The sequence below is a fragment of the Oryctolagus cuniculus genome, chromosome 1 (genome assembly GCF_964237555.1).
Source record: "Oryctolagus cuniculus chromosome 1, mOryCun1.1, whole genome shotgun sequence".
NCBI classification, from domain to species: Eukaryota; Metazoa; Chordata; class Mammalia; order Lagomorpha; family Leporidae; genus Oryctolagus; species Oryctolagus cuniculus.
Window position 1 is genome coordinate 104150042 of NC_091432.1, and position 21721 is coordinate 104171762.

Below are 21721 nucleotides of genomic sequence, written 5' to 3' on the forward strand. Positions count from 1 at the left end.
CCATGCGGGTGCAGGGCCCAAGTACTTGGGCCATCCTTCACTGCCTTCCTGGGCCACAGCAGAGAGCTGGACTGGAAGAGGAGCAACCAAGACTGAATCCGGCGCCCCAACCAGGACTAGAACCCCGGGGTGCTGGCGCTGCAGGTAGATTAGCCAAGTGAGCCACAGCACTGGCTCCCTAAGTTAATTTATAAATATCATACAATCAATAAAAATTCCAACAGCTATTTAAGAAAGGTAGACAAATTGATGGTAAAATTCATAAGGTAAATAAATTTATGCAAAAATTGTAAAAAAATAAAACCACTAAAAATGAAAAATTTCAGTGTGCCTAGCCTAACCAGACATTAAAATAAACTGAAAACCGTCTGTAATTAAAATGTTGTGATACTAGTATGTGAAGAGACAAACATGCAAATGTAACAGAATAAAAAGCCCAGAGATACACACAAGAAGTTACAGAAATGTTGTGTATGATGAAGGAGACATCTCAAACCATTGGAGCAGAGTGAGACTTTTTCTTTCTTTTTTCTCACATTTATACAAATTGTGGTAAAATATACATATAACAAAATTTCCATCTTGATTATTTTAGGTGTACAGTTTAGTGATAATGAGTATATTCATATTGTAGTGAAAAAGGCCTTTAAGAACTTTTTTCAATTGCAAAACAGAAACTCCATCCCCATTAAACAGCAACTCCCCAACCCCTCCTTCCTGCCCCTACTAACCATAGTTCTTCCTCTTTCTTTGAATTTGACTACTTTACCTTGTATGAGTGGAATCATGTAATATTTGTTCTCTTATGACTTACTTATTTCACTTAGCTTGTTTCCTCAATGTTCATTTGGGTTGTGACATGTGAAAGGATTTTATTTTTTTTTTTTTTTAAGATTTATTTATTTTATTTGAAAGAGTCACACAAAGAGAGAAGGAGAGGCAGAGAGAGAGACACAGAGAGGGAGAGAGGGAGAGAAAGAGAGAGGTCTTCCATCTTCTGATTCACTTACCAATTGGCCTCAACGGCCGGACCTACGCCGATCTGAAGCCAGGAACCAGGAGCCAGGAGCCAGGAGCTTCTTCTGGGTCTCACATGTGGGTGCAGGAGCCCAAGGACTTGGGCCATCCTTCACTGCCCTCCCGGGCCACAGTAGAGAGCTGGACTGGAAGAGGACAACCGGGACTAGAACCTGGCGCCCATATGGGATGCCGGCACTGCAGGCAGAGGATAAACCAAGTGAGCCACGGCGCCGGCCCACAAGGAGGGCACTTGTTATATGGGAGTTTTAACTCCTGCTTTCAGGAAAAAAAATGAAGGTCGGAGTGCCTTTCTTGCAGCTATTTTTCAAGTGCCTTTAACCAAAAATATTCAGTATGCCAAAGTGGCATATTTTGGGGTGACATGCTCCAGCTCCTACAGTGTAGACATTTTGTTTATCAATTCAACCATCAATTATCATTTGGGTTGCTTCATTTTGGCTGTGGTAAATAATGCTATTATGACCATGGGTGCACAGACATCTTTTCCAGACCCTGCCTCCAGGAATCAATGCCTTTAAGACAATGATAATAGCTTTGCTTATCTATGCTAAAAATAATAAGCTTCTTAAACATCTGGTGTTATGGCAGGTTAAGCTTAAGGGACACTGGCATCCCAAATGGGTGCTGGTTCTAAATCCAGCTGCTCCATTTCTGTTGCAGCTCCTTGCTAATGTGCCTGGGAAAGCAGCAGAAGACGGTCCAAGTGCTTGGGCCCCCGAACCCTCGGAGGAGACCTGGAAGAAGCTCCAGGCTCCTAGTTTTAGCCTGTTCCAGCCCCAGCATTTGGGACCATTTGGGAAATGAACCAGAAGATGGAAGATCTCTCTCTGTCTCTGTCTCTGTCTCTTCTCCTCTCTCTGTAACTCTGCCTTTCAAATAGATAAAAAGTAAATCTCATAAAAAAAGAAAATATCATATGATAAATCCTTTTGATAGCAAAGTCACAAACTTTTCCTTATAGTTTTTTAATGTTCCATCATTTAAGTAGATCATTTCTAGTGTTATCATAAGGACAAACATGAATATCCTGGAGGGACAGTCATGTTAATTTTTTACTTAGACATAATCTTGATAAATTTGAAAATTTGAAAGTAGAAAATTTAATACATAGAAGATATAAAGACAATCATTTCTTTTTTAGAGATTTATTTATTTGAAAGGTAGAGTTACATACATGCACACACACACACATACATGCACAATGAAAGAGAGTCAGAGAGAGAGATTTTCCACCTGCTGGTTGACTCCCCAAATGGCCTCAATTACCAGGGCTACATCAGGCCAAAGCCAGAAGCTGAGAACTCTATGTGGATCTCCCAAGTGGGTGGCAGGGACCCAAGTACTTGGGCCATTTTTTTCTCCTTTTCCAGGCACATTAACAGGGAGTGGGATTGGAAGTGGAGCAGCCAGGACTTGAAATGGTGCTCATATGGGATGCTGGTATTGCAGGTGGTACTCTTAGCAGTAAGGTAAAGATCAGAATTTTCTTAGCATTGACTACTGTGGGGTTTTTCTTCTGAGTCCTCTAAAGTGGGAGCTTCTTGACAGGAGGTAAGGATCATAGAGTCAGGGTCAGGAGAATATAAGTTCCTCTTTCCTTTTGTACTCCAGGATATAGTAAAATATTAAAAATGCCCACCTTCCTTAATTGCAAGTTCTCTGGATAATCAGATGGTACTGGCAACTCAGCCTGTTTCCTTATTTCTCTATTTGAAATGAAAATATATCACTTCATCTTTCGACACCATACTTTTTTATATGCAAGCACCATCTTTTTTTTTTTTTAAGATTCATTTATTTATTTGAAAGGCAGAATCACAGAGAGGCTGAGGGATGAAGGGAGGGAGGGAGAGAGAGAGAGAGAGAGAGAGAGAGAGAGAGAGAGAGAGGTCTTCCATCTGCTGGTTCACTCCCCAATTGGCCACAACAGCTGGAGCTGCACCGATCCAAAGCCAGGAGCCAGGAGCTTCTTTCAGGTCTCCCACGTGGGTGTAGGGGCCCAAGGACTTGAGCCATCTTCTACTGCTTTTCCAGGCCATAGCAGAGAGCTGGATCAGAAGTGGAACAGCCAGATCTCGAACCGGTGCCCATATGGGATGCCAGCACTGTAGGTGGAGGCATTACCCGCTATGCCACAGTGCCGGCCCCGACACCATACTTTTCTTACTAATATTTGTTTTTTCTACTTTTTTTTCCTATGTGCAGGTATAATCATTGGTTTGATGGAATGGCTTTGCTTCATCAGTTCAGGATGGAGAAGGGCACAGTGACATACAGGAGCAAGTTTCTACAGAGTGATACATATAAGGCCAACAGTGTTCACAATCGAATCATGATCTCAGAATTTGGCACACTGGCTCTCCCTGATCCATGCAAGAATGTTTTTGAACGTTTCATGTCAAAGTTTGAGCCGACTGGTAAGCAGCCTTTATTATGCCCAGAATTTGCTGGTGACAGTGATGATTATTTGGATGATTATTATATAGAATGGTTTACAGAAATAAAAATCTTTCAAATAGATATTTTTGGGTGTAAGAAGATGTTGAAATTGCTTTCTCTCTCTGAGGTGTGCTTAGGGTCTACTTCTGTAAGCTGTGGTACTTAAGTAACTCTGGGGTTTGTTTTTAGCCACAACTGACAACACCAACGTCAACTATGTGCAGTACAAGGGCGATTACTATGTTAGCACAGAAACCAACTTTATGAATAAAGTGGATATTGAAACTCTGGAAAAGACAGAAAAGGTACGTATAGATTACACCATGAATAAAATAGGTTCTAAAAATTTTTTTCCATCTACTTTTGTTTTTTTAAAGTAGCAGATATCTGAACAAGAAATTACAGTTTTAACCACACAAAATCAAAGTTGTCCATTGGTTCAGATTACCTTCACACTTTGTCCTGATTAGAATGGCCTGGGGGTCAGTTTTCCTTAAAGATAAGCCTCAACTTCTTCCTTATTCCTGTTATCTCAGGCTAGGATAAAGGAGAGAGAAAGTAACATCAACGTTCTTTGGCCTGTTCATGGTCTTCCTCATCACACTTAACATTAGCTAAGAGGTTGTTTAGACCTAGATTTCCTTCACTCAATGTATTAATAAAAAATAAATTTTCATATCAGAATTTTAATTTTAATTCCTGTTTCTTTTGAACTTTCCTGTGGTCTTGGGCAAATCTATTTGGGGTTTTTTGTTGGTCATGTTGAATTTTGGTTTTCTGTTTCTGTGTCTCAATTTCTTTTTCTTTGGTAGGTAAAATAGATTTCCCAGAGGTTGGAAGTTAGGACTTAGTCTATAGTTTTCACATCTTACCTTAAAAATATTTGGGGCCACCGTTGTTGTGCAGCAGGTTAAGTCACGGCCTGTGAAGCCAGCATATTGTATGAGCACTAGTTGGGAGTCCCAGCTGCTCTACTTCTGATCCAGATCCTTGTTAATACACCTGGAAGGCAATGAAGGATGGCTCAAGTGGTTGGGCCCTGCTATCCATGCGGGAGATCTGGATGGAGTTCTAGGCTCCTGGCTTTGGTCTGGCCCAGTCTTGGCTATTACAGCCATTTGGGGAGTGACCCAGTGGAGGGACTATAGTGCAAACACTCACACACACTCTCTCTCTCTGTAACTCTGCCTTTCAAATAAATAAGTAAATCTTAAAAAAATTTTTTTTTGATACATCACTACTGTTTATTCATGCAAATAGAGATCAGCCCATGTGACATTAAACCATCTCCAGTGGTTTTACATTTGCAGGTAGATTGGAGCAAATTTATTGCTGTGAATGGAGCAACTGCACACCCTCATTATGACTCAGATGGAACAGCCTACAACATGGGAAATTCCTATGGGCCACGAGGTATAAAGTTGGGATGGAGGAATTTTTAGAAATAATTGGGAGTTAAGTGTCCTCCCTGAGTTGCATCATGGTTAAGATGTAAACATATGAAGCTTAATTCGAAAGGTTCAGAAGGAAATCTCCAAAGTATCATTGCTGAACTTAAGGTACCTGATTTATCATTACGTATCTGTTGTGTGGTCCTTTTGGACCCATGCTTAGCAGCCGATTTTCTACTTTTCCTTTTCAGCATAACTCATATTTTTAAGTCCCATTGTGCTTTTGCCTTACAAAAGAGATTTTCATTATGCATTTCTAAAACTTGAAATTTTAAGAAGTACCATATCATGAGGATAAGAAATTTAGATGCTGTAGCAAAGATAGAGAAGGTATGTTGTATATCTCATACAAAGAATTTATTTTTGCCGAGGGAGTAAAGCACTATAAAGAAAAGGCATAATGAGGTTGCATCCACACGTCTCTTTCCTGGTCATCCACGTGTTTCCATGCCTGTCTGCCAACCTGCTCCAGGAAGTACTATAGCTATTACTGATAGCTAGCATTTGTTTGTTACCTACTATGTGTTGATATTAAACCATTTTCTCTGTTTTTTCATTTAATTCTTATACTGATTCTCTGAGAAAGGTGCTATTACTACACTATTTTACAAATGAGGGCAGTGAAACATGAGGATGGTTAGTCATGTGGTTAGGTAAGCTTCCATGTTTGATATCAGATCTGACATCAGCCCTACTCACACCCAGAAGCTTGCTGTTAGCCACGTCAGTAGATTGTTTCATTAGTTATTCATCACTGAGTATAGAACACTGTATTTATAGGTTACTTGCATCATTTATCTTGGGAAAGAGTCCACCCCAAATGTTCAATACCTTTGTGACTTTTTAAATAATATTTTTCTTTTCCTTCCTTTTCTACTTTTTTTTTTTTAAGATTTATTTTATTTATTTGAAAGGCAGTTACAGAGAGAGGCAGAGACAGAAAGAAAGGTCTACCATCTGCTGGTTCACTCCCTAAATGGCTGCAACGGCTGGAGCTGATTTGATCTGAAACCAGGAGCCAGGAGCTTCTTCCGGGTCTTCCATGTGGGTGCAGGGGCCCAAGGACTTGGGCCATCCTCCTCTGCTTTCCCAGATGCATTAACAGGGAGCTGGATTGGAAGTTGAGCAGCTGGGACTTGAACTGGTGTGCACATAGGATTCCAGCACTGCAGCCTGAGGCTTTAACCCTCTGTGCCACAGTGCTGGCCCCCTTTTCGACTTTTTAAAAAATTTTTTTGAGAGAGAGACATACCTACAGACAGAGACCTTCCATTCATTGGTCTGTTCCTCATGTGCCCATGCTGCTGGGACTGGGCTAAACTGAAGCTGGGAGCCAGGAACTCAATCCAGGTCTCCGGATGGGTGGCAGGGACCCAGTCACTTGAGTTATCACCACTGCCTCCCCTCCCAGGGTCTGCATTAGCAGAAAGCTAGCACTGGGAACCAGAGCTGAGACTGAAACCGGGCACTCCAATATGTGATTGAGGTGCATCAAGTGGTGTCAGCTGCCAAGCTAAATGCCCCACCCCTGGACTGGTATTTTTAAGTACCCAATCTGCACCTAGTCAACATTTCTTGCTTCATTTGTTAATTTTCACCTATCTACCCACTCTCTCAGGGCATGTAAATTCATGTTCCTGGTACATGTGTCTCTCTTCATTTGCAAAGGAAGTTTAAGTATTACATATCTCTGATCTATCTTGGCTATTAATCAGCTTATTGTCTGCAACCTATGAAGTCTTTGTATATACTAATGGTAGACTTTTGATGAGTAATTACCTTTTCTCTTTTTTTAAGATTTTATTTATTTATTTGAAAGGCAGAGTAACAGAGAAAGAGGGACAGACAGAGAGAGCTTTTCTGTCTGCTGGTTCACTCCCCAAATGGCTGCAACAGCTCTGGAATTCATCCCACTCTCCCACGTGGGTGGCAGAAGTCCAAATACTCATACTATCTTCCACTGCTGTCCCAGGCACATAAGTAGGTGGCTAGATTGGAAATGGAGGAACCAGGACTTGAACTGGCACTCATATGAGATCTGGGCATCACAGGTAGTGGCTTAACCTGCTGCACTACAACTTCAGCCCCAAGTAATTACCTTTGTGATTTGCTCCTCTGTACCTCTCCATATTTCCACATGTGCATGTATATCAGGATGAATACTGCAGTTTTGTTTTTTTACTGGTTCTAGAGAGAGGGTGCCCTGTATATTCCATCATCCAGTTCTCTCTCTTCTTCATCAACTGATCTCAGATAAGAATGGATTCTTAGACTATTATTGGAAACAGCAAACATCCTTCTAGGTAAAATATTCCAGCAGAAGGATACATTGATGCTGTGGTGCTTTGTTCATCTCTCTCTTTTTTTTTCAATATTTATTTTATTTATTTGAAAGGTAGAGAGAGAGAGAGAGAGAGAGAGAAATCTTCCATTTGCTGGTTCACTCCCCAGATAGCCGCAATGATCTGGGGCTGGGCTAGGCCAAAGCCAGAAGCCAGAGGCCAGGAGCTTTATCCAGGTCTGCCACGTGGGTAGCAGGGGCCCAAGTACTTGGGCCATCTTCCACTGCTGTTCCCAGGTACATTAGCAGGGAGTGGGATTGGAAGTGGAACAGCTGGGACTCGAACCAGTGCCCATATGGGATGACAGCATTGCAGGCAGCAATTTTACCCACAATGCCACAACGCCAGCCCCCGGTCTATCTTTTTGATCATTAAAAAATCTACTTCTTAATAAATTAACTCTGTTAACAAAGTTGCTTATTAACTCATTTATAATCTGAGAAGTACCATTGAGCCCTTCTGAATTAATTCTAAAGTAGTCATTAGATCAGTGATTCCTATCCTTTAGTGCACACACCTGAGGATCATCTAGAATGCCCATTGCAATGTAGATTACTGGGCTTTATTCTGGTCCAGTAAAACTGAAAAGGGGCCAAGAATCCTCACATTAAAGGTTCTTGGTGGTATCGGCACCAGTGGCCTTGGCTCTTACTGCGAAAACCCAGCCGCCAATCATGAGAGACGGTGGCTGTTACTCTGTCTCAGTGTGCTGTTTGTATTATACAAACTCCAGGAGAGTGCCACAGGAGAGGGCAGGGCAGTTGTTCTGGAACACTCCTGAGCTGAGTTTTTCCTGGGTGTTTGTTTGCCTTTGCCTAATGTCTTAAAGACTTGCCATTGAAACGTGATTAAACTAATGTGTTTAGATTCAGTGAGTTGAGTAATCTTCACTTAATCCAGTTACAGAGAGGAATTTCTTTTTGTCCTAAACCGACCAACAATGAATCCACTTCTTTTTTCTCACTTGATTATTTGGTTCAGTGAGAAGTTTCTGAACTGGAAACCATGTACATGTAGCCACAGGGAGCTCAACTACCTAGAATATGTTTGTGGGAAATTTAATGTGTCTCACTGTAATAAAAGAATTCCTACCTTTAGGAAACAAAAAGCTTTTAAGGGTTTTTCTGTTCTCAGATATTAAAAAAACCTTTTAAGATTAACAAAATCCTTTAAACATTATCTAATTTGCTTTCCATTCTCACTTAAAATATAATCTCCATACTAACCAGTTGGACACAGAAGTAGGGCACTCTGGAAACGACACAACTACCTGCTATCGTCTGTCGCTCCCCCTCTTCGTGGAGGAAGGACACAGGACCCTGCGCTGTTCTTTTGTCTGCTCGGCCCTCCCCGGGTTTGCTGCTGGTTCTTCCCGGGTTGGCTACCGACCCTTCCACCTCCGTGGAAGGGCGGTTCCCCCTACCACTTTCCCCACTTGCGGGGGAGCGCACACCACCGGCCGGCTCTCTCGAGGGCTGCACAGGTGTTCCTCAGGTGTTCCTCGTGCATGTTGTCTCTCTCCTCCTTTATAGTCCTCTTCCACCAATCCCAACTCTGCTACCCACACGCCGAGTACGCTGCTCTCCTCCAATCAGGAGCAGGTCCTACAGTTTATTGGTTGAACTGAAGGCAGCTGTGTAGAAACTGTTTGCTCCTCTCTCAGTGCCATATTGTGGGAGAGCAGATGCATAGAATAAGTCTTAATTCCAGTAACAGTCTAGTCCGAGTTGCTCCCAGTTGCTTCCCACAATCGTCATCACTGTACAAAGTATGATATTTTACTACACATAAAGGGTTCTCAAATCGCATCTGCCTCCCCAGCCTGGACCTTTCCAGTGTTTATATTCAGTTGCTTACTCGGTGTTTTTACTAGATGTCTGATAGGCATTACAAAATTAACTCCTAATCCTTTTTCCCAAAGATCTTTTCTTTTCCTTTTTTTTTTTTTTTTAAGATTTATTTATTGATTTGAGAGGCAGAGGCAGAGAGAGAGAGAGAGAGAAAGTCTTCCATCTGCTGGTTCACTCCCCAGATGGCCGCAGTGGCCGAAACTGTGCCGATGCAAAGGCAGGAGCCAGGAGCTTCTTCCAGGTCTCCCACTCAGGTTCAGGGGCCTAAGGACTTGGGCCGTCTTCTACTGCAGAGAGCTGGATCAGAAGTGGAGCAGCCAGGACTCGAACTGGTGCCCATATGTGGCTTTACCCACTATGCCACAGCGCCGGCCACCCAAAGATCTTTTCTATCTTTCCTGTCTCGGTTGATGCTAACCCCATCCTTCCAGTTGCTCAGGACAATAATTTTCGAGTCATATTTTATACCCCTTTCCCAACATCTACACCCACTGATCAAAATGTAATTCCAGATGTCCTTTCAAATATATCTAAAATCCAGCCACTCACACCACCTACCTAGCCAGTACTCTACGTGAAGCCACTATCTTCTCACTTAAAATGACAGCAATAGCCTCTTAGCCGGTTTCCCTGCTGTTGCCCTTGCCCTAGTTTACTTTGTTCTCAGCAGCAGCCCGAGCTGTCCTTTCAACCCATACCCACCTCTCCTCTCTGAACTTGTCTCCTAGACACTCCTCCTTGCTCATGTTATTAGAAGACTACAAACTGCTCTTGGCTTAGAACTTGGCATATGCTCTTCCTTCTTCTGGGAATGCATTCCTTCCAGCTGTCCTCAAGGCTCTCTTTGCCTCTTTCAGGTCTTTACTCATAGATCACCTACTTAGTGAAGCCTTCCTGGATCACCATATTGCAAATTGCAAATAGGAGGTCTGTATTGTGGTGCCACGGGTTAAGCCACCACCTGCAACCTCAGCATCCCATATAGGCGGGGTTCAAATCCCAGCTGTTCACTTCCCACCCAGTCCTCTGCTAATGCACCTGGGAAAGCAGCAGAAGATGGCTCAAGTACTTAGGTCCCTGATACCTACATGGGAGACTGCATGTAGTTTCAGGCTTCCGGCTTTGGCTTGTCCCTACCCTGGCCATTGCAGGCATTTGGTGAGTGGACCAGTGGATGGACGGTCTCTCCCTCCCTTCCTCTCTCTCTCTCTTTCTCTCCCCCTCTCTCTGCCTCCCCTCCTTTCTCTGTAACTCTGCCTTTCAAATAATCTTTGTTTAAAATTGCAAACAGGAGCCCCTAGCCTTATACAGTCACCCCAACCCTCACTGCCTGTTTTTGTCCATAATAGTTCTTATTATCATCTAATAAATTGTATTTCTACTTACTATATGATTTATTAGTACTTTGAGCTTTATAAAGGAAGAGATTTTTGTTTGTTTTGTACACTGCTGTATATAAGTGCCTGAATGTTACATTTAGAACAGTTAGTACTATGTCTAGAATATAATAGTGCTCAAGAAGTAGTTGTAGAATTAGTAAATAGAAAACTGTGTGGCTATCTTGTTCTAAAAGAAGCTAATATAGTGTAAAATTCTATGTCACTCCGGGGCCAGCGCTGTGGCTCAGCAGGTTAACACCCTGGCCTGAAGTGCTGGCACCCCATATGGGCACTGGTTCTAGTCCCGGCTGCTCCTCTTCCTATCCAGCTCTCTGCTATGGCCTGGGAAAGCAATGGAAGATGGCCCAAGGCCTTGGGTCCCTGCATCTGTGCGGGAGACCCGGAAGAAGCTCCTGGCTTAGGATCGGCACAGCTCCGGCCGTTGCAGCCATCTGGGGAGTGAACCAGCGGATGGAAGACCACTCTCTCTCTCTCTGTCTCTACCTCTCTCTGTAACTCTGTCTTTCAAATAAATAAAACAAATCTTTTAAAAAAAATTCTATGTCACTCAAATTCACCACAGCCTACCCTGGCAATTCTAGTACTAGGAAGATAATTCAAGATCAACCATTTATTCATTCATTGAGTGGTTTGACAAACATATTATTAGTTAATCCATTGATAGCTATTTATAATGTGCCTACTAGATGCCAAGTCCTTGTTTGGTACTAAGCATGGAAAGATGAATCAGACACAACTCCCACCCTGTACAGGGAAGGAGACAAACAAGCAGAAAGCTATGTACAATGCGTAAGTGCTACAACTATGTAGGATGTAATGAGCACAGAATAGGACACGAAATGCTTCTGGGGTGGAGAAGATTCAGGGAAGGCTGCCTGAGGAGTGGATGCCTGAGCTGACTCTTGAATCAACAGATGAATGATTGTGTGAATGTATTGATGAGAAGGGTGGGAGGGGTCCCAGAGTGACCCCAGGGTTCCAGAAGACTGTACAAAGGATAGGTGTATGGGTGCACATGGAAACTGTAGTGGTTGGAACAGGGGACTGAAAGGGAGGAACAAATACAATTTGAGGGTTTTCTTGGCTGATACCTTATCTTTCTCCATGAAATACAGAGGGAATTCATCTGCATGGACTAAGGGAGTAAATAATTGAGATCATTAAAATACAATGAGCCATTGGTTTATTACTTTGCGTTGTTTCAAAACCTTAGCTAATGGCTTTTATAAAGTTAGTATTTTTTTAAAAGTTAGTATTTTTTATATCCAAATCTTTGTTTGAAAGAACTCTTCATGAAAGATGAGGGTCACGCATGCTGCATAAATCTCTTAACTGCTTTTGCCTAGTTCCAAGAGCAAGGGTTACCCTTTCTTCTAGAATGTATAAAAAAGAGTTAAGAGAGGTTTTCATCTTCCAGGTTCCTGTTATAATGTTATTCGGGTTCCTCCAGAGAAGGCAGACGTTGGGGAGACGATCCATGGTGCTGAGGTGATATGTTCTATTGCTCCTGCAGAATCGACAAAGCCTTCTTACTACCACAGCTTTGGTGAGTCCAGAGAGAGGGCAGATGACAGTGGCCCTGCCTTATCATTGCTGTAGCACAGAGATTAATGTTGGCAAGTGATGTGTTTGTTACAGTATGGTGATACCAAGGCCAGTGTTGCATTTTAAGGCTAGTTAAGTTGATTCTGTTTAGTCACCAACTCTTTATATGCTGCTTGAAAGGATATAGTTTCTTTAGCACAAACAATTACTAAAAAGTTGACAGAACTGAAAATTTGTAGTCAACATTGAAGCCCCAAAATAATAACCATACATGAAAATATCTGGAATATATATTTTTTTGAATTAAAACATAGTTGGCTTTACTTTTATTCAAACTGTTTTTTTAGAAAGCTTTTATTTAATAAATATAAATTTCATAGGTACAGCTTTTGGTTATAGTGGTTCTTCCCTCCATACCTGCACTCCCACCCCCACTCCTATCCAACCTCCTACTCCCTCTCTCATCCCATTCTTCATTGATTCATTTTTAATTACCTTTATATAAAGAAGATCAACTCTATACTAAGTAAAGATTGCAACAGTTTGCACTCACACAGACAAAGTATAGAGTACTGTTTGAAGACAAGTTTTACTGTTAATTCTCATAGTACAACTCATTAAGGACAGAGGTCCTACATGGGGAACAAGTACATAGTGACTCTGTTGTTGATTTAACAACTGACACTCTTATTTATGACATCAGTGATCACCCGAGGCTCTTGTCATGAGCTGCCAAGGCTATGGAAGCCTTTTGAGTCCAAAAACTCCGTCATTATTTAGATAGGGCCATAATCAAAGAGGAAGTTCTCTCCTCCCTTCAGAAAAAGGTACCTCCTTCTTTGATGGTCCCTTCTTTCCACTGGGATCTCACTCACAGAGATCTTTTATGTAGGAAATTTTTTGCCACAGTGTCTTGGCTTTCCATGCCTGAAATGCCCTCATGGGCTTTTTAGCCAGATCAGAATGCCTTAAGGACTGATTCTGAGGCCAGAATGCTGTTTAGGGCATTTGTGATTCTATGAGTCTCCTGTGTGGCCTGCTTCTCATGTTGGATCATACTCTCCTTTTTTAATTCTGTCTATTGTTATTAGCAGACACTTGGTTTTATTTATGTGATCCCTTTGGCACTTATTCCTATCTTTATGATCAGTTATGCACTTAGAATGATCATTTTAACTAGTAAGATAGCATTTGTACCTGCCAACTTAATGGGATTTGGAGTCCCCTGGCAAGTTTTTAGCTTTACCCTTAGCTGTAAGTCTGCGGGAACATGTGTCAAACTGTACATCTCTTCCCTCTCTTATTCCTACCCTTATTTTTTACAGGGATCAATTTTCAATTGGATTTAAACACCTAAGAATAATTCTGTGTTAATTAAAGAGTTCAACCAATGGTATTAAGTAGGAAAAGAAAATAGTAAAAAGAATACAATAATAAGCTGTTCCTCGACTGTCAGGACAAGGGCTGATCAAGTCATTGCTTCTCATAGTGTCAATTTCACTTCTACAGGTTTCCTTTTAGGTGCTCAGTTGTCACAGATCAGGGATGATATTTGTCCCTTTGGGACTGGCTTATTTCGCTTAGTATGATTTTTTCCATATTCCTCCATTTTGTTGCAAATGACCAGATTTCATTTTTTTTATGTCTGTGTAGTATTCCATAGAGTACACATCCCATAATTTCTTATCCAGTCTTCTGTTGACGGGCATTTAGGTTGATTCCATGTCTTAGCTATTGTGAATAGAGCTGCAATCAACATAGAGGTACAGATAGCTCTTTTATTTGCCAATTTAATTTCCTTTGGGTAAGTTCTAAGGAGTGGGATGGCTGGGTCGTATGGTAGGACTATATTCAGATTTCTGAGGTATCTCCAAACTGTCTTCCGTAGTGGCTTTACCAGTTTGCATTCCCACCAACAGTGGATTAGGGGACCTTTGTTCCTACATCCTCATCAGCATTTTCAAATTGTTTATTTTCTCTATTTTAAACTGTTACAGTCAAACTGCTCCTGGATCTTTACCCCCAGAACAAATAGCAAAAGGATTAAATGTACAGTTCATAAATGACACTTTAATTTGAATCTTGTTACTTTGTTCCTAAACCAAAAATATTTAGAAAGAAAGTATTTAAAAAATGATAAAAACAAACAGGATATTCAACCCAAGCTACTCAAAGCAGTTCCTTTTTTTTTATGTCAGAACAGAAAATTTCTATGGCAAATCTGGGAAGTAATGAAGAAGTCTTTCTGGTTGATGCTTGCTTAGGTCAGCAGTAATATGAGGGTACTTCAAAGTGTGTGTGGGAAAAATGAAATTCAAAAATGAGTTTATTTTGGTACAAAGAATTTTGAAATCCATGCATAGGATTTTTTTTCCAATAATATGCATTTTCCACAAACTTTCTGAAAATCCCCTGTAGGCATGGATTTCAAAAATTTTTGTACCAAAATAAACTTCTCTTTCCATTGCAGTTTCCCATAAACATTTTGAAGTGTCCCCACTATGTCCAGGAATTAGACAACTTTCCACAACAGTTACATTTCAGACAACTCTAGCTTGCCAAATAATATTTTATTTATTGTTTGCTGGAACCTTTTAGGAATGACAAGGAACTACATAATCTTCATTGAACAACCTCTGAAGATGAATCTTTGGAAAATTGTCACTTCTAAAATTCGGGGAAAAGCCATTTCAGATGGAATAAGCTGGGAACCCCAGTATAATACACGGTTTCATGTGGTGGATAAAAACACTGGACAGGTGCCATATTTTGAGTATATTTATCATGAACGTGGTTGCACAGAAAGGCAAATTTCCATGTAGTTTATTGTTTACCTTCAGTGGACGTTACTTGCCTAAGACACTCCTAATCAAAGATATTACCCTCTTCTATAGGTAGGGCTGGCTACTTAGTAACTAGTATAGTAGGATTTTCTTCTTCTTCTTCTTCTTATTTCTTATTAGGGAACTGTGGGAAATGATTTCATTTTTTAATTGTCTGATTCAATTAAAATGGCACGTAGAAACCTGAGCATAGGTTTTTCCAATTCATAATAATTGCAAAAGAAGATACTGTTCATGCAGAGATCCTCTGTAACTTCTATGAGACTTTAATGAGTTGCTTCTATGACCTCTTTCTTTTCTTTTTTTTTTTTGACAGGCAGAGTTAGAGAGTGTGTGAGAGAGAGAGAGAGAGAGAGAGAGACAGAGAGAAAGGTCTTCCCTCTGTTGGTTCACCCCCCAAATGGCCACTACAGCCGGTGTGCTATGCTGATGGTCTCCCATGCGGGTGCAGGGCCCAAGCACTTGGGCCATCCTCCACTGCCTTCCCGGGCTACAGCAGAGAGCTGGACTGGAAGAGGAGCAACCGGGACAGAACCGGCGCCCCAACCAGGACTAGAACCCGGGGTGCTGGCGCCACAGGTGGAGGATTAGCCTAGTGAGCCGTGGCGCTGGCCTCTAAGACCTCTTGATAAGTGAATATGATAATCCCACCAAATCAAAGAAATGTTGGTTGAATATCTTGTTGTACATCTGATTAGTGATAGCGTTATCATATTTGTTGACTTTCTGCCTCCCTAAAGACATAGTCTCCTAAATTTACTCTACTTAAGCTTCATTACGCAAAAAAAGCTTTAGTAATGAGTGCATTTTTCAAAGAGAGGGTAATTCCTTTATCATAAGCTAGCTAAATAGCAGTATTTTCTATTTAACCATGCAGAGTCTAGAATATTTATCTTTCTAAATATTGTGCAATATTTCATAAGGACTTTTAAATTAGTTGTAACTGTTGGTTTATATCAAATAGTCCCAGTTCACTGATCAGTATGAGATAAGATGCTTAAGTCAAAGCATATTTACTCCTTCATTCTGGATTCTACTTTTTTGTTGCAACCACTGAACTGACCTGCCATGTAGGGGGAAATCCTTACATGGAAAGGAAAGGGGGGGAACAGGAAGGGGAGGGGGAGAGGCAAGGAAGGGAAGTTTCTTTCTCATTGTTTGTGTCCCCCACCCTTCCTACATAGCTTCTTCCAGAGATGTACTACAGTGAACCCTTTGTTACTTTTCATCAAATCAATGCCTTTGAAGACCAGGGCTGTATTGTAATTGACATGTGCTGTCAAGATAACGGAAAAAGCCTAGATGTTTACCAACTACAGAATCTCAGGAGAGCTGGAAAAGGCCTTGACCAGGTAAACATCCCTGACTTTTTAGGAGTTATCAAAATAATCTTGTACTAGACAGAATCTGGCTTTGCCTTTGGAATTAACTGCCTCCTTTTTGGCAAAGGAGAGAGACCAGTTTTAAAGCATTGAAGACACAGCCTTGCCATTTATTTATTATTAAAAAATAATTTGAAGTAACTTACTTAATACCTAATAAATAAAAAGCATGGTAAAGGCAGCCAAGATACATGTTTGGAAGCACTGTGATTAGCTCCTTATTATACTAATACATTAAAAGTATATGCTTAAGTTTCCTGGATGGAATAACAAAATGGAAGCTGGATTGGAAGCAGAGGAGCCAGACTCTAATCAGGCGCTCTGATATGGAATTTGGATGTCCCAAGAGGCAACTTAACCTGGGTCACAACACTCACTGAAGTCTACTTTTTCCTTAGTATTTACATGCTCTTTTCTATCTTTTCACTTTTACTCTTTCTAAATGTGTACTTTATAAGCAGGATATATTTTTAAAAATCTATTGTGCTTCTTCTTGACTATTAATTGGGACATTAGGTGAATCAATTGCTGGTATATTGGGGTTTCAATACGTCACTTACTATTTCCTTCCTATCAGTGTTAATTTCTGTTTCGTTTTCCTTTCTTGCCTTCTCTGGGTTGGTTGCATATATTTCATAATTTCATTTCCACCCCTTCTCCAAACCTTACTCTCTGCTCACTAGCTTGTTAGTCATAGTTTATTATTCTTTAGCAATTTTTTGAAAGTTCAACATGCATCCTTGCTTTATCAAAATATGTTACGAATTGATTTTTTACTTTTTTGTAGACAACACAAGGACTCTACAACACTTTAACTCCATTTCTTTTACTTCTGATTTATATGCTACTGTTCTTACACATTTTAATTCTCTATTAAATCTGACAAGGCATTGTTATTTTTGTTTTATGCATTCACAATTATTCTTAGTACCCCATTTGCCTACACCTATACCTTGTTTAATGCTGTTAGTTCCTTTTGACTCTTTGAGCTTTTTACTGAAATATTTTCTCCTGCTTGAAGAACATCCTTTAATAAACTCAGCCTGATGTTTCAGGCTCCCAAGGGAGCCTGGGTGTTCTCTGTAAGTCATTGTTAGTATAAACTGGATAAACTAGTGGAGTGTAACTCAAGGCCTCACACATGCACCAACACTCTTACCAGACCGAGCATCCCAAGAGCCACCAAGGGTAAGTCATGAAAACTTCTAGAAAGTGTGCAGGGGTTGAACAACCCAGGCCTGCTAAGTTGATCCTCTTCTGCACAACATCTATTCTGCTCAAACCTGAAGAGTGCACTGGCGCTGTGGCATAGTGAATTAAGCTGCCGTCTGCAGCACCGGCATCCCATATGGGCATCAGTTGAGTCCCAGCTGTTCCACTTCCAATCTAGCTCCCTGCTAATGCACCTGGGAAAGCAGTGGAAGATGGCCCAAGTCCTTGGGCCCCTGCACCCACATGGGAGACCCAGAAGAAGCTCCTGGCTTCAGACTGGCCCAGCTCCAGCCGTCATGGCCTCCTAGGGAGTGAACCAGGCGATGGAAGATCCCTCTCTCTCTCTCCCTCTCTCTCTCTCTCTGCCTCTCCCTCTCTGTAATTCTGCCTTTCAAATAAAATAGATAAATCTTTAAAAAAAAAAAAAACTAAAAAGAGAGCGCCTTTTCAGTCCTTTAGATCTTTGGTTATGTAGTTAATCTTTTATTTGATGCTAATTAAGTAACAAATATTTTCTAATTTTTCTGTTTGCTTATTATGATTCTTTTACTACTAAAATATAAATTACATGAGGGTAAAGAGTTTACTTTGTTCACCACTGTATCTCCATTTCAAAAACAGTGCTTGGCCTAAAGTAGGTACCCAACAAATACTTAATAAATGGAAATTATCATTTATGTAATTACAAAGAATGCCAATAATGTTGATCGGCTCTAACTGGTTAGGACATGCTGTTATCCTATGAGTGACAATTTTTACCATCTGCTTCATTTTTCTCTCAACAGGTCTATAATTCAGTAGCCAGATCTTTCCCTCGAAGGTTTGTTTTGCCTTTAAATGTCAGTATAAATGCCCCTGAGGGGAAGAACCTCAGTCCGTTGTCCTATTCTTCAGCCAGTGCTGTGAAACAGGCTGACGGAAAGGTATGCTATGAATGGACGTTAGACAAAGACTTTGAACTTCAGTGGGGTTGCTTCATCCATTGGGTGTTCCCTACAGTGTTTCATGCTCAGTAGGCTTTGTAGCATTCAGATAACAAGAATCACAGAACCTGGATGGGAAGGAGCACTGTGTTTACTATCTACTTTGTTTTGTTTGTTTGTTTTTTTGACAGGCAGAGTGGACAGTGAGAGAGAGAGAGAGAGAGAAAGGTCTTCCTTTGCCGTTGGTTCACCCTCCAATGGCTGCCGCGGCCGGCGCGCTGCAGCCGGTGCACCGCGCTGATCCGATGGCAGGAGCCAGGAGCCAGGTGCTTTTCCTGGTCTCCCATGGGGTGCAGGGCCCAAGCACCTGGGCCATCCTCCACTGCACTCCCTGGCCACAGCAGAGAGCTGGCCTGGAAGAGGGGCAACCGGGACAGAATCCGGCGCCCCGACCGGGACTAGAACCCGGTGTGCCGGCGCCGCTAGGCGGAGGATTAGCCTAGTGAGCCGCGGCGCCGGCCCTGTTTTGTTTGTTTTGAAACAGACAAATGCAACTTTCTAATGGTTGTGGGATGTCTAAGCATTTCAGATTGGCCTTGACTGTCCCCATCTTTTAGGTAATTTGAGTAAGCATATTGTTGTAAAGCTGTCAGTTTCTTAGCTTTGGTAGAATAAAAAGCTCATTTTCATCTCTTATGCCATTCTATGAGTGGTTACAAAACCTAATTTTTGTTTTCATATCTTCTAAATTATTTTTTTTTAATAATTGTTTAAGGGGGAGGGGAAGCATGAGAGAGTACTCCAATTTACTAGTTCACTTCCCAAATGCCCACAATGCCTAGGGCCAGGCCAGGCTAAAAGCAGAAGCTAAGAGCTAAGATCCAGGAATTCACCCCCAGGCTCCCATGTGGGTGGCAGAACCCAACTACTTGAGCCATTATCTGCTGAGAAGGTGGAATTGGGAGCTGGATCCAGGACTTGAATCCATGTACTGTGATACAGGATGTGGGCATCTTAATTGCTAGGTCAGTTGCTCACCCTCATGATAGTATTTTATGCATTCATATACATGATGAAAGAATAATTTTTAAAAAATCATTTAGAATCTCAGTTTCCAAGCCCTGTTAAAAATTCTTATAGGATATTAGTTCTCTCACTGACCTACATAGAAGAAAATAAGCAAGAATTAAGCAAATAAGCAAATCCTTTTGGCATCTCTTAGATTTGGTGCTCTCATGAAAGTCTGCATCACAAGGACCTAATGGAGGAAGGAGGCATTGAGTTTCCCCAGATCAACTATGGAAAATTCAGTGGCAAAAAGTATCGTTTCTTCTATGGCTGTGGTTTTCGGCATTTGGTGGGGGATTCTCTGATCAAGGTGGATGTGGTGAACAAGACACTGAAGGTGATTAAAATATCTTTCCCTTTCTGAACTTTTCAAAGACCTCTTCTGCTCTTTGAATTAGTTACTGTTTGGTTTAAGGTAACTCTTAGGATTATTTAAGTAGCTCAGCCATCTTTTATTAAGATTAAGAACCACAGAATCACTAAGTTGGAAGTATGTTCCCTCTGGAGAATCTAAATGAATCCAGAGCCCAGAAAAATAATGTTATTTTGGGAGAAGCTGTAAGTTGAGATTGTTGGGAAATTATAATTACATAAATTGTGTTAGGTGGTGATGGAATCTCGAATTGGAAACCTCCCTCATCCCATTCAACTCACTTAGCCTGATGTTATACTGGATTATTCTATTGATAGCTAAATTCATGCTGGGAGTGACAAAAGCTACAGAAATCTTCCTGATCACAACTGGTCTTATGATCATATACTTTTTTTGGGGAACCTTGCAGGTTTGGAGAAAAGATGGCTTTTATCCCTCAGAACCTATTTTTGTGCCAGTACCAGGAGCCAGTGAAGAAGATGGTGGGGTGGTTCTTTCTGTGGTGATCACTCCCAACCAGGTAAATCAATTGATCAGTTATTCCTGGCTGTCACTAATCAGGGAGAAAAGTAGCAGTAAAGCCACTTGAGGGTTCTATTTAGTGATGCTGTTAATAGTTCACTTAATTCCAATATGGTACCCTTCACTTGCTCTCCTTACTATTTACTTCTTTATTATAATCTGTATTGTATTATTGTTTTAAAATTCTATTTGTAGGACCATAATACTAATTTGCATTTGCATAGGAATTTGTTATTTACAAACTACTTTCATTATTATTTAGTCATCAAAACAACTTTGTGGGATACTGTTTTTACACACATGGAATTTTAACTTAAAGAGGTTGAAAGAGACTTGCAGCAGATCTCATAGAGGTAAAACCAGTCTTTAAATCTACATGCTTTGGCTTCTAGGTAATGTTCATATCACCCTCTGTGACGATTTCAATCAATGGACTTCAAAGTCCAAGGCCATAAGCCTGACCTAGTGTCTCAATTATGTTACTTACCATCTGAATTTTTGTTGGGGGCAGTCATGTGGCAAACACATTCACCTTGAGCACAGATTTTGGTCCAAATGAATATATTCATTATTAATTATTATTCGTGGCTGCCTTGGGTGTAGGAGTCAGAGGCCTTCTAGGAATTCAGTGGGACAAGTGCTGTGATCAATTAGCAATGTCTGCATGGACTTGGGAAGAGTTAGGCCTCGTGATGCACTTGGCACTCCTGTAATTAGATCAGGGCAGATCTCAGCCTGCCTTGCAATACTGCCCTTTGAACAGTTCCAAAGTAACACAAAATGGAGATATTTCTAAGTTGGAAATGTTTCTTAGGTGATTGGGAAGGAACAAGTATAAGGATCATTAATCAAAGAGTTCCTATGAAGGTCACTGATATAGGCAACTTAATTTCTTTAGGTATAAATCTGTTCAGCCATAATTTCCTTTTCATTCCAGTTTATCATTGTGCAAACATTTCATGAGTTAGACAGGTGAGATCCTGTGCTAGGTAAGACATAGTTTCTCCTTTAGGAATTTTGTAGTCCAGTAGAAGAGACAGATTTTCCATGAAAAAAAGAGGAGTTTTCAGTATTGTCTTTCCTTTTCTAGAATGAAAGCAATTTCCTCCTAGTCTTGGATGCCAAGAACTTTGAAGAACTGGGCAGAGCAGAGGTACCTGTGCAAATACCCTACGGATTCCATGGCACCTTCATACCCATCTGATGGGATAACCACAAGAACCAGATTTAAAATCAGTACGCTTTGTACAAAAGAGAGAAAAAAGGGCATCATAACCTTCCAAACCGTTTGATTTTTACATTACTATTAAAAACAGAATTCATGAGACGA

At 41.0% G+C, this 21721-nt stretch overlaps 1 protein-coding gene across 2 annotated transcripts in view; it reads left to right on the plus strand.

Moving 5' to 3' along the window:
- Positions 1-21721, plus strand: part of BCO2 (beta-carotene oxygenase 2) — a 51645-nt gene extending 29924 nt beyond the window's left edge. For both annotated transcript variants that reach the window (XM_051849398.2, XM_008261401.4), the window contains exons 3-12: positions 3247-3458; positions 3670-3785; positions 4791-4893; positions 11941-12069; positions 14667-14827; positions 16096-16263; positions 18291-18428; positions 19651-19833; positions 20279-20389; positions 21482-21721. In XM_051849398.2, coding sequence (XP_051705358.2) covers positions 3247-3458; positions 3670-3785; positions 4791-4893; positions 11941-12069; positions 14667-14827; positions 16096-16263; positions 18291-18428; positions 19651-19833; positions 20279-20389; positions 21482-21595 — 1435 coding nt within the window. In that variant the 3' untranslated portion in view covers positions 21596-21721. The remainder of the gene's footprint in view (positions 1-3246; positions 3459-3669; positions 3786-4790; positions 4894-11940; positions 12070-14666; positions 14828-16095; positions 16264-18290; positions 18429-19650; positions 19834-20278; positions 20390-21481) is intronic.